The 13,491-nt window shown below is 38.8% G+C and overlaps 3 protein-coding genes across 3 annotated transcripts in view; all 3 read right to left on the bottom strand.

The window, feature by feature from the left end:
- Window positions 1-2,472: 2,472 nt before the first annotated feature.
- On the bottom strand, window positions 2,473-5,145 carry LOC119264281 (4-galactosyl-N-acetylglucosaminide 3-alpha-L-fucosyltransferase 9-like). The gene is made up of 2 exons (XM_037542607.1): window positions 5,034-5,145; window positions 2,473-4,331 (listed from the first exon to the last, which is right to left on the bottom strand). The coding sequence occupies exon 2, from the start codon at window positions 4,321-4,323 to the stop codon at window positions 3,166-3,168; it is 1,158 nt and encodes a 385-aa protein (XP_037398504.1). The 5' UTR covers window positions 4,324-4,331; window positions 5,034-5,145; the 3' UTR covers window positions 2,473-3,165.
- A 2,699-nt stretch (window positions 5,146-7,844) lies between these two features.
- Window positions 7,845-10,434, bottom strand: LOC108413233 (4-galactosyl-N-acetylglucosaminide 3-alpha-L-fucosyltransferase 9-like). The gene is made up of 2 exons (XM_017685643.2): window positions 10,323-10,434; window positions 7,845-9,703 (listed from the first exon to the last, which is right to left on the bottom strand). Exon 2 carries the CDS (start codon window positions 9,693-9,695, stop codon window positions 8,538-8,540), a length of 1,158 nt encoding a protein of 385 aa, XP_017541132.1. The 5' UTR covers window positions 9,696-9,703; window positions 10,323-10,434; the 3' UTR covers window positions 7,845-8,537.
- Window positions 10,435-12,027: 1,593 nt separating this feature from the next.
- Window positions 12,028-13,491, bottom strand: part of LOC108413232 (4-galactosyl-N-acetylglucosaminide 3-alpha-L-fucosyltransferase 9-like) — a 3,235-nt gene continuing 1,771 nt past the window's right edge. The window contains exon 2 of the mRNA XM_017685642.1: window positions 12,028-13,201. Within this exon, the coding sequence (XP_017541131.1) occupies window positions 12,028-13,201 (1,174 nt within the window). The remainder of the gene's footprint in view (window positions 13,202-13,491) is intronic.

The raw sequence follows: 13,491 nt of genomic DNA, 5'->3' as shown, positions 1-13,491 counted from the left end.
AGCATTCTAAGAAAGGCTTAAAACTGAAGGGCATTAAAGTCTGAAACTGTCTTGTTTTGTTATTCACTTGCGAGATGATCCCTAAACATCGAGCTCAAAAGAAACACTGTAGACATGTAAACAGGAATTTCACCAATTTTCCCAAATTCCCCGTAATTCAGAGAGATTCAGAGCGGTTTGGTGTGAAATGGTTCAGACGTCTTTACAGTGGTGGTGATGGGAACCAGGCGTCGCCATGACTACAACACAGATATAGACGCTTTATTTACCATCCAGAACCACCAGAGAACCTACACGAGTCTTCTGAGCTTATATGGAATGTTGATGATGGAAAACAGTGGAAAATCTGGAATAATAACTTTATCATTTTAGAGGTGGGTGTCTGTTTCCTGTTACCATGGCAGTGCGGAGAATGACCTACCTCCCAAACAGTACCTGCTCTGTGAGGGTCCATGGGGGTCCTGACCACTGAAGAACAGGGTAACAGAGTATCAGAGAAACAGATGGACTACACTCTGTAACTGTAGATCTATAGAGTGAAACTATACGGTCAGTGGAGCTGATACAGTGGACACTGAGTGTAGAAACAAGGAGGTGGACCAAAAATGTAGCATTTGGTGTAGAACATTGGCCACGTATCAGATGTTGAAAGTGAGACGTTTTACCATTTCATGAAAAACATTAACTCATTTAGAACTTGATGGCAGCAACGTGTCTCAAAAAAGTTGGAACTGGGCCGAAGTGAGGAGACCAGTTGCTGGAGTTCTGGGAGAGGAACGTCCCATTCTTGTCTGATGGAGGATTCTAGCTGCTCAACAGTCCTGGGTCGTCTTTGTCGGATTTTTGTTTCATGATGCTCCAAAGGTTTTCTATTGGTGAAAGGTCTGGACTGAGGGCCCGAAGATCACGAGCATCCAGTATCGACCGTCGGCCTTGTCCCTTGCGTACAGGTTTTTCTCCAGATTCTCTGAATCTATTGATGATATTGATGATATTATGTACTAGAGATGGTGGGATTTCCAAAGTCTTCACAATTTTTAAGTTTTTCTGAAATTGTTCCACAATTTTTTATGAGATGCGTTGCTGGCATCAAGTTAATGTAATATGAGATATTTGCAGATCATTGCATTCGGTTTTTATTTACATTTATTTACATTTTACAGCGTCCCAACTTTTTTTTTCACACACATAGTGGCTGGTTTGGTGTTAATATTATCAGTATTAAGGCAGAGTGACTTTATTTATACGACACAGTTCATACACAATGGCTGTTCACTGTGCTTTACATGAAAAAAGAGCAAAAATAGCATCAAAATGAAAATTGAAGACTTAAGTCAAATTCATTGGTCTGGAATCTCCTGCTGGAGCCTGACTGAGGAACATTACAGAGTCACCGCCCTACACCGGATGAACGGCAGTCACACACAAACCCTGTAAGATATTCGTCAGTCTCGGGGATAACGGTGTCCACCACCATTAAAACTAGGGGAAAACATTATTCCATCTGATATTAGTGCACTGGTGAACAGCTCTGTTAATGCAGTTTTAATGTCAAAATTCCATACATTAATCCCACTTCTCTACACGGAATTCCGATAAATCCTTAAAGTAAAAGTCTGGTTCTGTTTGTTGATTTAGTGTGATGAATGCATTTTTTAGATATAGCGCAGTACTGCAGTTTTATTTATATGTGATTTATATTAGGATTTATTATGTGATTTAATAAATGGCCTTATGTTTGTATATATACTGTAAGTAAGGTAGTTCTAACTGGCAGGATATACCCTGGACAGGTCGCCAGTCCATCGCAGGGCAGACAGACAGACACAGACAGACACTCACACCCAGGGGTAATTTAGCACGTCCAATTGGCCTGACTGCATGTCTTTGGACTGTGGGAGGAAACCGGAGAACCCGGAGGAACCCCACACAGACACGGGGAGAACATGCAGACTCCACACAGAGAGGACCCCCGGTCAATTGAACCCAGGCCCTCCTCGCTGTGAGGCGACAGCTCTACCCACCACGCCACCGTGCCGCCCAGAGTTGATTATATTTGTATAAATAGTATAAGCATTATATTAGTATACATAGTAAAATATATAATTATTTTTATATGTAGTGTAACTTCCAATCCATCAATCAGTCAATCAATCAATCAATCAATGCGTCTACTGACTTTTATTTTCACTCAGAAATACATTTATAATATTAATTTCTTGGTAAACATTAGATTGCACTGGAAAAGTAGCCCGATAGTGTTTCGTTATACTGTACTACCCTGTATTGTATAATGATAAAGTTGAACTAATTTGAATTGACAAAGAAATTAAAATGGAATTTAATCTGGTAAACTAAAATGAACAAACCTGCATAAATGAACAGAAAAACCAGACAAGATAAAAGGAGAAATGTAAAATAAAACCAAGATAATAAACCACTTATTAAAATTTTTACATTAAAGGATAAATAAAATTTTTAAATTTAAAATTTACACAGGTAAACAAATGAGTTTGAGAAAAAGTGTGACATGTTTTTATGCAGATTTTACCTCCTTGAATGTTCAGTTACAATCGGTAAACAGCAAAACAGGTTTTCACAGCTTTTGTAGTGATGTTTACTGAGTGTGTCTTCTCTCCTTTATACCTCCAGTCCTGCTATCATCCAGCAATACAACGTCTGGAAAGGCTGGTCTAACCGTTCTCAATCACAAACTTTTCAGCATCTTCTATATACAAATCCGTGTACATGAGAAATTCATGTACAAGGCTTAAAAAAGAAAAAAAAGGTGGCCTAGTACATACCCCATAGGCACTCTAACACCATGATGGTGAACAGGAAATATGCAAATAATCTTGTTTTTTCAACCCTTAATCTTACATCACTTAAATACTGCTGCTTTTTACAAAATGACGCACATTATGTAAAAATTAAAACCCTTGCATTTGTAAATCTTCAAATTTTGTGTGCTGAACTTTTGTTTTTGTTTTGTTTTTGCCTTTTTTAAGTACTTAGAACCTCCGGAGTGTTAGTAGCTTTAGATCTTCATGCTTAGGACTTTTATGACGTGAGATTTTGATTTGTGATTCTGGATTCTTACTCAAAAGCACAACACTATTTAAAGTAGTCAAGAGTCCACAAATGAGTTTCAGCTCCGAGTTCTGGCTAATTAAAATACCATTTGTTAATGTTTTTTAACACTCTGTAGTTCTTGTACATTCTCATATATTCACAAATACGACAGGCGTTCTCTTCAGCACGACCATCCTTGGCAACAAAGTGTTTCCTCCAAGCAAAATATCCTTCGTACATTTCCTGGTTCTGGTCAACGGCTTTGAGATGTTCAGCCAGGTCTTTGGGTGTTGAGAAATCGTCAATGTGGATGAAGGCGTCTCTCGGTATGAATTCCTCATAGTTGTCCCTGGGCGGACCGATAACCACAGGCACCGTGCCAAGAACCAGTGGCTGAAAGACCTTCTCTGAAATGTAGTCTTTGTGGATGGAGTTCTCAAACGACAGGTAGAACTTGCAGCTGGCAATAATTTTGAAAAAATCTTTTCTGTTCAATTCTCTCCCAAAGTACTTTCCAAAGCCCTCTACTTGGATGTGTTTGCTAAATTCTTTGAAGTAGATCGATCGCTTGAAGTCGTCGCTCCAGTGGCTGACAATCCAGCAGACCAGTTTGTCCTTTTTTGGTATCTGAAAGGCTTTCTCCTCCTCGGTGGCTTTTACGACTCGTCCATAAGGCGCCCAGATGTCTGAATCTCTTCGGTAATTTGCCGTCAGATTGAACAGGTCTTCTGCTCCTCTCAGCTGAGGTGTGTAACTTGGAGGCTCACTGTTTACCCACACCCACATCTGCAGTGGAAAACGTGGCATCTTCAGAAGGTTTGGTATCTGATCACTGATGTCTCTAACGTGGAAAAAAACGGCGTCAGCTTGCTCGTATTGACTTCTGTCGTCTGTTATACGGCAGTTTTTGATGCCGTACAGTGATTCGCAGTTATCCACTGGAAACGGTGTGTGAAAAGGCCATATCCAGACCAAGATGAGGATCTCTGCTTCCGTCTCCAGATTTGCTTGTTTGGCTACTGATTGCTGCCTGTCCTTTTTGTCTTCAACAGGGCAGTCCTTTAACAGGGGACTGTCCTTATCCTCCATAAGAGCCTCAATACACGCCTCTGTACAGACGTTGTCTTTGGTTTGCACGGGGTACAGCTGCCTCTCCAGGCTCAGCTTGAAGCCAGTGAAGATTAGAACTGCTAAAGCCAGCAGCAGAAAGCTTGTGGTGTAGAGGAGTCTGGTGGGAGTTTTCAGCAGCATTTCTGAGCCTTTAGGAAACAGGGAAAGAAGACAGATCCATTATCTATCGTTTTCAGTCTTCATTAGTGAGATCCATCGGATCTTTTGATGGCTGAATGCGAAAGACTTAGGCCGGCTCCTATGGCATGCAGAGCTGAAGTGCTGATAAAAATATTAATAAAAACAACAGTATTTAACAGTGGAACTGCAGATGTGTGCAAAGGTCTGGGCACTGTTGGTTCCATTCCATGTCAAAGTGTGAATAAGTCAACACGTCTTCTACAGAGAACGTCAGCATATTTTGATGGCCAACTAACGCTTACTGACCGAGTTTAACGTTCAAGTCACAACTTTTTGACTAAAATGGGAATGAATTTTTAAATATTTGTGATGAAAAGCCTCTCCAGGAATGTGTGCAGTCCTTTTCTGCATAAAATAGGTGTAATTAAGACCCAGCGTGCCTCAAAAGTAAACGGACACCCAGGAAATAGGAAAAAGGTTTTGGCGATGATCCAATTTTAGTAACCAGGTTTCACCCTTCCCCCATACACTGCCTAAAATTGGATCACCGCTTGCCAACCACTATTACTTTTTGATGTTTTTCCTTTCGTTTTCTAAAGTTTTCCTTACTTTTCAGACATGCTGTCCTTTTACCAAAGAGATCATTGATCCAAACACAGTGAAAACGTCCATTTCCTTCTAAGTTCCATTAAAGTGTTTCTTCCTTTTACCTGTACAGTTACTGACCCACCAGGGATTTTATCAGGTAGAGGATTTACACCAGCATCTACGTCCAGATTAGACCGAAACAGCGACTTCAGGTGCTGGGGCTGTTCCAAGCTCCTACACGGCTGTTCTGAGCAGGAACTGTAAAAGAGCTCAGACCAGGTGGATGAAGGATGACGCCGGCCCAACAAGGGGTGTGTCTAAAACTGTGCAGGAAAAACTAGACCACAAAACAGGACAGACCAGATCAGCAGCGCCTGCTAACGGACTAATTCACTTAATTATTTAATTATTTACCTATTCACTAATTCACTTATTGACATACCTATTCACTAATTCACTTATTCACTTACCTATTCACTAATTCACTTATTCACTTACCTATTCACTAATTCACTTATTTACCTATTCACTAATTCACTTATTCACTTACCTATTCACTAATTCACTTATTTACCTATTCACTAATTCACTTATTCACTTACCTATTCACTAATTCACTTATTCACTTACCTATTCACTAATTCACTTATTTACCTATTCACTAATTCACTTATTCACTTGCCTATTCACTAATTCACTTACTCACTTACCTATTCACTAATTCACTTATTTACCTATTCAGTAATTCACTTATTCACTTACCTATTCACTAATTCACTTATTCACTTACCTATTCACTAATTCACTTATTCACTTGCCTATTCACTAATTCACTTATTCACTTACCTATTCACTAATTCACTTACCTATTCACTAATTCACTTATTCACTTACCTATTCACTAATTCACTTATTTACCTATTCACTAATTCACTTATTCACTTACCTATTCACTAATTCACTTATTCACTTGCCTATTCACTAATTTACTTATTCACTTACCTATTCACTAATTCACTTATTTATTTACCTATTCACTAATTCACTTATTTATTTACCTATTCACTAATTCACTTATTCACTTGCCTATTCACTAATTCACTTATTCACTTACCTATTCACTAATTCACTTATTTATTTACCTATTCACTAATTCACTTATTCACTTACCTATTCACTAATTCACTTATTCACTTACCTATTCACTAATTCACTTATTTATTTACCTATTCACTAATTCACTTATTGACATACCTATTCACTAATTCACTTATTCACTTACCTATTCACTAATTCACTTATTTATTTACCTATTCACTAATTCACTTATTCACTTGCCTATTCACTAATTCACTTATTCACTTACCTATTCACTAATTCACTTATTTATTTACCTATTCACTAATTCACTTATTCACTTACCTATTCACTAATTCACTTATTCACTTACCTATTCACTAATTCACTTATTTATTTACCTATTCACTAATTCACTTATTGACATACCTATTCACTAATTCACTTATTCACTTACCTATTCACTAATTCACTTATTCACTTACCTATTCACTAATTCACTTATTTATTTACCTATTCACTAATTCACTTATTCACTTACCTATTCACTAATTCACTTATTCACTTACCTATTCCCTAATTCACTTATTCACTTACCTATTCACTTATTTACTTATTTATTTACCTATTCACTAATTCACTTATTTATTTACCTATTCACTAATTCACTTATTAATTTACCTATTCACTAATTCACTTATTCAATTACCTATTCACTAATTCACTTATTCACTTACCTATTCACTAATTCACTTAATCACTTACCTATTCTGACTCCATCACTTCACAACACACACAACTCTGACTCCCTCACTTCACAACACACACAACTCTGTGTGTAATAACAGTGTCCACCACCATTAAAACTAGGGGAAAACATTATTCCATCTGATATTAGTGCACTGGTGAACAGCTCTGTTAATGCAGTTTTAATGTCAAAATTCCATACATTAATCCCACTTCTCTACACGGAATTCCGATAAATCCTTAAAGTAAAAGTCTGGTTCTGTTTGTTGATTTAGTGTGATGAATGCATTTTTTAGATATAGCGCAGTACTGCAGTTTTATTTATATGTGATTTATATTAGGATTTATTATGTGATTTAATAAATGGCCTTATGTTTGTATATATACTGTAAGTAAGGTAGTTCTAACTGGCAGGATATACCCTGGACAGGTCGCCAGTCCATCGCAGGGCAGACAGACAGACACAGACAGACACTCACACCCAGGGGTAATTTAGCACGTCCAATTGGCCTGACTGCATGTCTTTGGACTGTGGGAGGAAACCGGAGAACCCGGAGGAACCCCACACAGACACGGGGAGAACATGCAGACTCCACACAGAGAGGACCCCCGGTCAATTGAACCCAGGCCCTCCTCGCTGTGAGGCGACAGCTCTACCCACCACGCCACCGTGCCGCCCAGAGTTGATTATATTTGTATAAATAGTATAAGCATTATATTAGTATACATAGTAAAATATATAATTATTTTTATATGTAGTGTAACTTCCAATCCATCAATCAGTCAATCAATCAATCAATCAATGCGTCTACTGACTTTTATTTTCACTCAGAAATACATTTATAATATTAATTTCTTGGTAAACATTAGATTGCACTGGAAAAGTAGCCCGATAGTGTTTCGTTATACTGTACTACCCTGTATTGTATAATGATAAAGTTGAATTAAATTGAATTGACAAAGAAATTAAAATGGAATTTAATCTGGTAAACTAAAATGAACAAACCTGCATAAATGAACAGAAAAACCAGACAAGATAAAAGGAGAAATGTAAAATAAAACCAAGATAATAAACCACTTATTAAAATTTTTACATTAAAGGATAAATAAAATTTTTAAATTTAAAATTTACACAGGTAAACAAATGAGTTTGAGAAAAAGTGTGACATGTTTTTATGCAGATTTTACCTCCTTGAATGTTCAGTTACAATCGGTAAACAGCAAAACAGGTTTTCACAGCTTTTGTAGTGATGTTTACTGAGTGTGTCTTCTCTCCTTTATACCTCCAGTCCTGCTATCATCCAGCAATACAACGTCTGGAAAGGCTGGTCTAACCGTTCTCAATCACAAACTTTTCAGCATCTTCTATATACAAATCCGTGTACATGAGAAATTCATGTACAAGGCTTAAAAAAGAAAAAAAAGGTGGCCTAGTACATACCCCATAGGCACTCTAACACCATGATGGTGAACAGGAAATATGCAAATAATCTTGTTTTTTCAACCCTTAATCTTACATCACTTAAATACTGCTGCTTTTTACAAAATGACGCACATTATGTAAAAATTAAAACCCTTGCATTTGTAAATCTTCAAATTTTGTGTGCTGAACTTTTGTTTTTGTTTTGTTTTTGCCTTTTTTAAGTACTTAGAACCTCCGGAGTGTTAGTAGCTTTAGATCTTCATGCTTAGGACTTTTATGACGTGAGATTTTGATTTGTGATTCTGGATTCTTACTCAAAAGCACAACACTATTTAAAGTAGTCAAGAGTCCACAAATGAGTTTCAGCTCCGAGTTCTGGCTAATTAAAATACCATTTGTTAATGTTTTTTAACACTCTGTAGTTCTTGTACATTCTCATATATTCACAAATACGACAGGCGTTCTCTTCAGCACGACCATCCTTGGCAACAAAGTGTTTCCTCCAAGCAAAATATCCTTCGTACATTTCCTGGTTCTGGTCAACGGCTTTGAGATGTTCAGCCAGGTCTTTGGGTGTTGAGAAATCGTCAATGTGGATGAAGGCGTCTCTCGGTATGAATTCCTCATAGTTGTCCCTGGGCGGACCGATAACCACAGGCACCGTGCCAAGAACCAGTGGCTGAAAGACCTTCTCTGAAATGTAGTCTTTGTGGATGGAGTTCTCAAACGACAGGTAGAACTTGCAGCTGGCAATAATTTTGAAAAAATCTTTTCTGTTCAATTCTCTCCCAAAGTACTTTCCAAAGCCCTCTACTTGGATGTGTTTGCTAAATTCTTTGAAGTAGATCGATCGCTTGAAGTCGTCGCTCCAGTGGCTGACAATCCAGCAGACCAGTTTGTCCTTTTTTGGTATCTGAAAGGCTTTCTCCTCCTCGGTGGCTTTTACGACTCGTCCATAAGGCGCCCAGATGTCTGAATCTCTTCGGTAATTTGCCGTCAGATTGAACAGGTCTTCTGCTCCTCTCAGCTGAGGTGTGTAACTTGGAGGCTCACTGTTTACCCACACCCACATCTGCAGTGGAAAACGTGGCATCTTCAGAAGGTTTGGTATCTGATCACTGATGTCTCTAACGTGGAAAAAAACGGCGTCAGCTTGCTCGTATTGACTTCTGTCGTCTGTTATACGGCAGTTTTTGATGCCGTACAGTGATTCGCAGTTATCCACTGGAAACGGTGTGTGAAAAGGCCATATCCAGACCAAGATGAGGATCTCTGCTTCCGTCTCCAGATTTGCTTGTTTGGCTACTGATTGCTGCCTGTCCTTTTTGTCTTCAACAGGGCAGTCCTTTAACAGGGGACTGTCCTTATCCTCCATAAGAGCCTCAATACACGCCTCTGTACAGACGTTGTCTTTGGTTTGCACGGGGTACAGCTGCCTCTCCAGGCTCAGCTTGAAGCCAGTGAAGATTAGAACTGCTAAAGCCAGCAGCAGAAAGCTTGTGGTGTAGAGGAGTCTGGTGGGAGTTTTCAGCAGCATTTCTGAGCCTTTAGGAAACAGGGAAAGAAGACAGATCCATTATCTATCGTTTTCAGTCTTCATTAGTGAGATCCATCGGATCTTTTGATGGCTGAATGCGAAAGACTTAGGCCGGCTCCTATGGCATGCAGAGCTGAAGTGCTGATAAAAATATTAATAAAAACAACAGTATTTAACAGTGGAACTGCAGATGTGTGCAAAGGTCTGGGCACTGTTGGTTCCATTCCATGTCAAAGTGTGAATAAGTCAACACGTCTTCTACAGAGAACGTCAGCATACTTTGATGCCCAACTAACGCTTACTGACCGAGTTTAACGTTCAAGTCACAACTTTTTGACTAAAATGGGAATGAATTTTTAAATATTTGTGATGAAAAGCCTCTCCAGGAATGTGTGTTTTGGCGATGATCCAATTTTAGTAACCAGGTTTCACCCTTCCCCCATACACTGCCTAAAATTGGATCACCGCTTGCCAACCACTATTACTTTCTGATGTTTTTCCTTTCGTTTTCTAAAGTTTTCCTTACTTTTCAGACACGCTGTCCTTTTACCAAAGAGATCATTGATCCAAACACAGTGAAAACGTCCATTTCCTTCTAAGTTCCATTAAAGTGTTTCTTCCTTTTACCTGTACAGTTACTGACCCACCAGGGATTTTATCAGGTAGAGGATTTACACCAGCATCTACGTCCAGATTAGACCGAAACAGCGACTTCAGGTGCTGGGGCTGTTCCAAGCTCCTACACGGCTGTTCTGAGCAGGAACTGTAAAAGAGCTCAGACCAGGTGGATGAAGGATGACGCCGGCCCAACAAGGGGTGTGTCTAAAACTGTGCAGGAAAAACTAGACCACAAAACAGGACAGACCAGATCAGCAGCGCCTGCTAACGGACTAATTCACTTAATTATTTAATTATTTACCTATTCACTAATTCACTTATTGACATACCTATTCACTAATTCACTTATTCACTTACCTATTCACTAATTCACTTATTTACCTATTCACTAATTCACTTATTCACTTACCTATTCACTAATTCACTTATTCACTTACCTATTCACTAATTCACTTATTTACTTACCCATTCACTAATTCACTTATTCACTTACCTATTCACTAATTCACTTATTCACTTGCCTATTCACTAATTCACTTATTTACTTACCCATTCACTAATTCACTTATTCACTTACCTATTCACTAATTCATGTATTGACAAACCTGATCACTAATTCACTTATTTACCTATTCACTAATTGTTGTATTGACAAACTTGTTCACTAATTCACTTATTTACCTATTCACTAATTCACTTATTGACATACCTATTCACTAAATCACTTATTCACTTACCTATTCACTAATTCATGTATTGACAAACCTGTTCACTAATTCACTTATTTACCTATTCACTAATTGTTGTATTGACAAACTTGTTCACTAATTCACTTATTTACCTATTCACTAATTCACTTATTTACTTACCTAATCACTAATTCTCTTTTTCACATATTCACTTTTTACATCTATTTTCAAATGTTTTTTATTTCATATTCTATATTTTTGCAACCAAAATTGTAACAATAACGTGTTCTAATAATTTTCAATACCAATAATAATAATGATAATAATAATAATAATAATAATAATAATAATAGTAATAATAAAACACTACTACTACCACTGATACTAATAATAATAAGAATAGTAATTACAACAACAATAATGCTAATGTGCCGAATTAAAAACAGTGAGATTGTTTTGAAGACTTATATTTTGTTTGTTTGTTTATTTGTTCTTTGTTCAGTGACACTGCTGTCCGTCTGTCCATCTGTCTGTCTGCAAGCTGTCAAACAGGCTGAACCCGTCAGCCCCGCCCACCCACAATCATTTGGCCTCAGCAGAGCTGCTCACACATTTAACCAAATACAGATCATACCAGCGTCAGCTCTTCCTCAAAGACACAAAAGACAGATTTCACCTCACATGAACTCATAACAGCGACGCCACCCTGCTGGAAACATGCCACAGCAGATGTTCCGACAGATAAACTCAATCATATACAGGGACATGTTGTCATGACCAGTATGTTTTATGTTATATCTTGTGCTAATTTTTGTGTGCTCTAATGAACTTCATCAATTTTATGATTTTTATTAATTTTATCACTGAATAAACGCTAAGTTATAACGGTAACATTTCACAGTTACTTCACTGAACACAATCCGTCCTAACAGTGGTAATGGTGACATGTCGCTGAACACAATGTTGTTGAAGGTCTTCTTTGGAGGACGGACATCTGCTGAAGTATGTGGGGGTACCTGAGCTATCTAGCCCCAGTACCATGTATTTAGATGTTTAAACACTCTGTAGCCCTTGTGTTGTTTTATATGGTCACAAATGCGGCAAGCATGCTCTACACCAAAGTCAGAACGCCGAGCAACGAAGTGCTTCCTCCAGGTGAAGTACTGCTCATACATCTCCTGGTTCTGGTCCAGATATGTGAGATGTTCTGCCAGTTCTTGTGGTGTTTTGAAATCATTCACATGAATGAAGGAATCTGCAGGTATGAACTCCTCATAGTTGGCCCTGGGTGGACCAAGAACCACGGGAACGGTGCCGGATATCATTGGGTTGAAGAGCTTTTCCGTGATGTAGTCTTTATGGATGGAGTTCTCAAATGACAGGTAGAACTTGCAGCTGGACATTGTCTTAAAATAATCCCGATAGCTGAGATATCTGCCGAAGTGTCCACCAAAGGTGTCCACTTTGATGTGGTTGCTTAGTTGGTTGAAGTATTTCACTCGCCAGAAGCTGTCGTTCCAGTTGTTGACAATCCAGCAGACTAGTTTATCCTTGTTTGGTATTTTGAAGGCTTTGTCATCGTTGGACGCCTCTACAACCCGCCCGTATGGCACCCAAACATCTGAATCCCTGCGATAGTTTGCTGTTAGGTTGAACAGACTGGCTGGACCAGGAAGCCTTGGTGAGTTGGCTGGAGACTCCATGTTCATCCACACCCATTTCTGCAACGGAGACCGCGGTATTGTCAGAAGGCTTGGTAAGTTATGGCATATTTCTCTGTGGTGGAACATCACACCGTGGGCTTTAGGGTACTGGCTTCTGTCTGATGTTAACCTGCAGCCTGTAATGTTGTACAGTGAGCTGCAAGATCTCAGGTCAAACTGGCGTCCAAAAGGCCACGTCCAGATTAGCACGACGGTGGCCAGCTCATCTTTTCTATTTGCACTATCCACGTATGCTGATGTTACAGCTTGGGTTCTTCCAGTACTCCCGTTTGTCCAGGTGTTGCTAGCAGAGTAGCTGGTGTTTGCAGACTGTCTGGGGTTTTTAGACTGGACATCATCTGTCGGCGCTGCACTATGAGCTGTCCAGCTCAGTCTCGGAGTGAAGTACACCAGAAGTAAACCTCCGAAAAACAGCAGCACCACCAGGGCTGCAGGGAGATGCTGAAGTGGCCTCAGTGGAGCTCTGGTCATCTTTCTGAATTGTTCAGAGAAAAAAACAGTGAAGGAGGAATTGCATCATAATTCTGAGATCTAAATGAGCCAGAAATAAAGATAAAATAATAAAGAAATAAAGAGTTCAGTGCGTCAACGTTGAGGATAACTGACCTGCCCATTTGTACATACAACGGTGTTCTTTCATGGCTGCTCATGTAGACATGAGTCCAAGGCTGGAAAAGCTTTACGGAGTGCTGGGAAAAATCTCATCTCATTATTTCTATGCAGTATTTCAAAATGTTTAGATAAAACATCGTTATTTTCAGACAC

The sequence above is a fragment of the Pygocentrus nattereri genome, chromosome 11, assembly GCF_015220715.1.
Source record: "Pygocentrus nattereri isolate fPygNat1 chromosome 11, fPygNat1.pri, whole genome shotgun sequence".
Classification (NCBI taxonomy): domain Eukaryota; kingdom Metazoa; phylum Chordata; class Actinopteri; order Characiformes; family Serrasalmidae; genus Pygocentrus; species Pygocentrus nattereri.
Note: the sequence above shows the minus strand (reverse complement) of the source record. Positions and strands in the feature narration are given on the sequence as shown.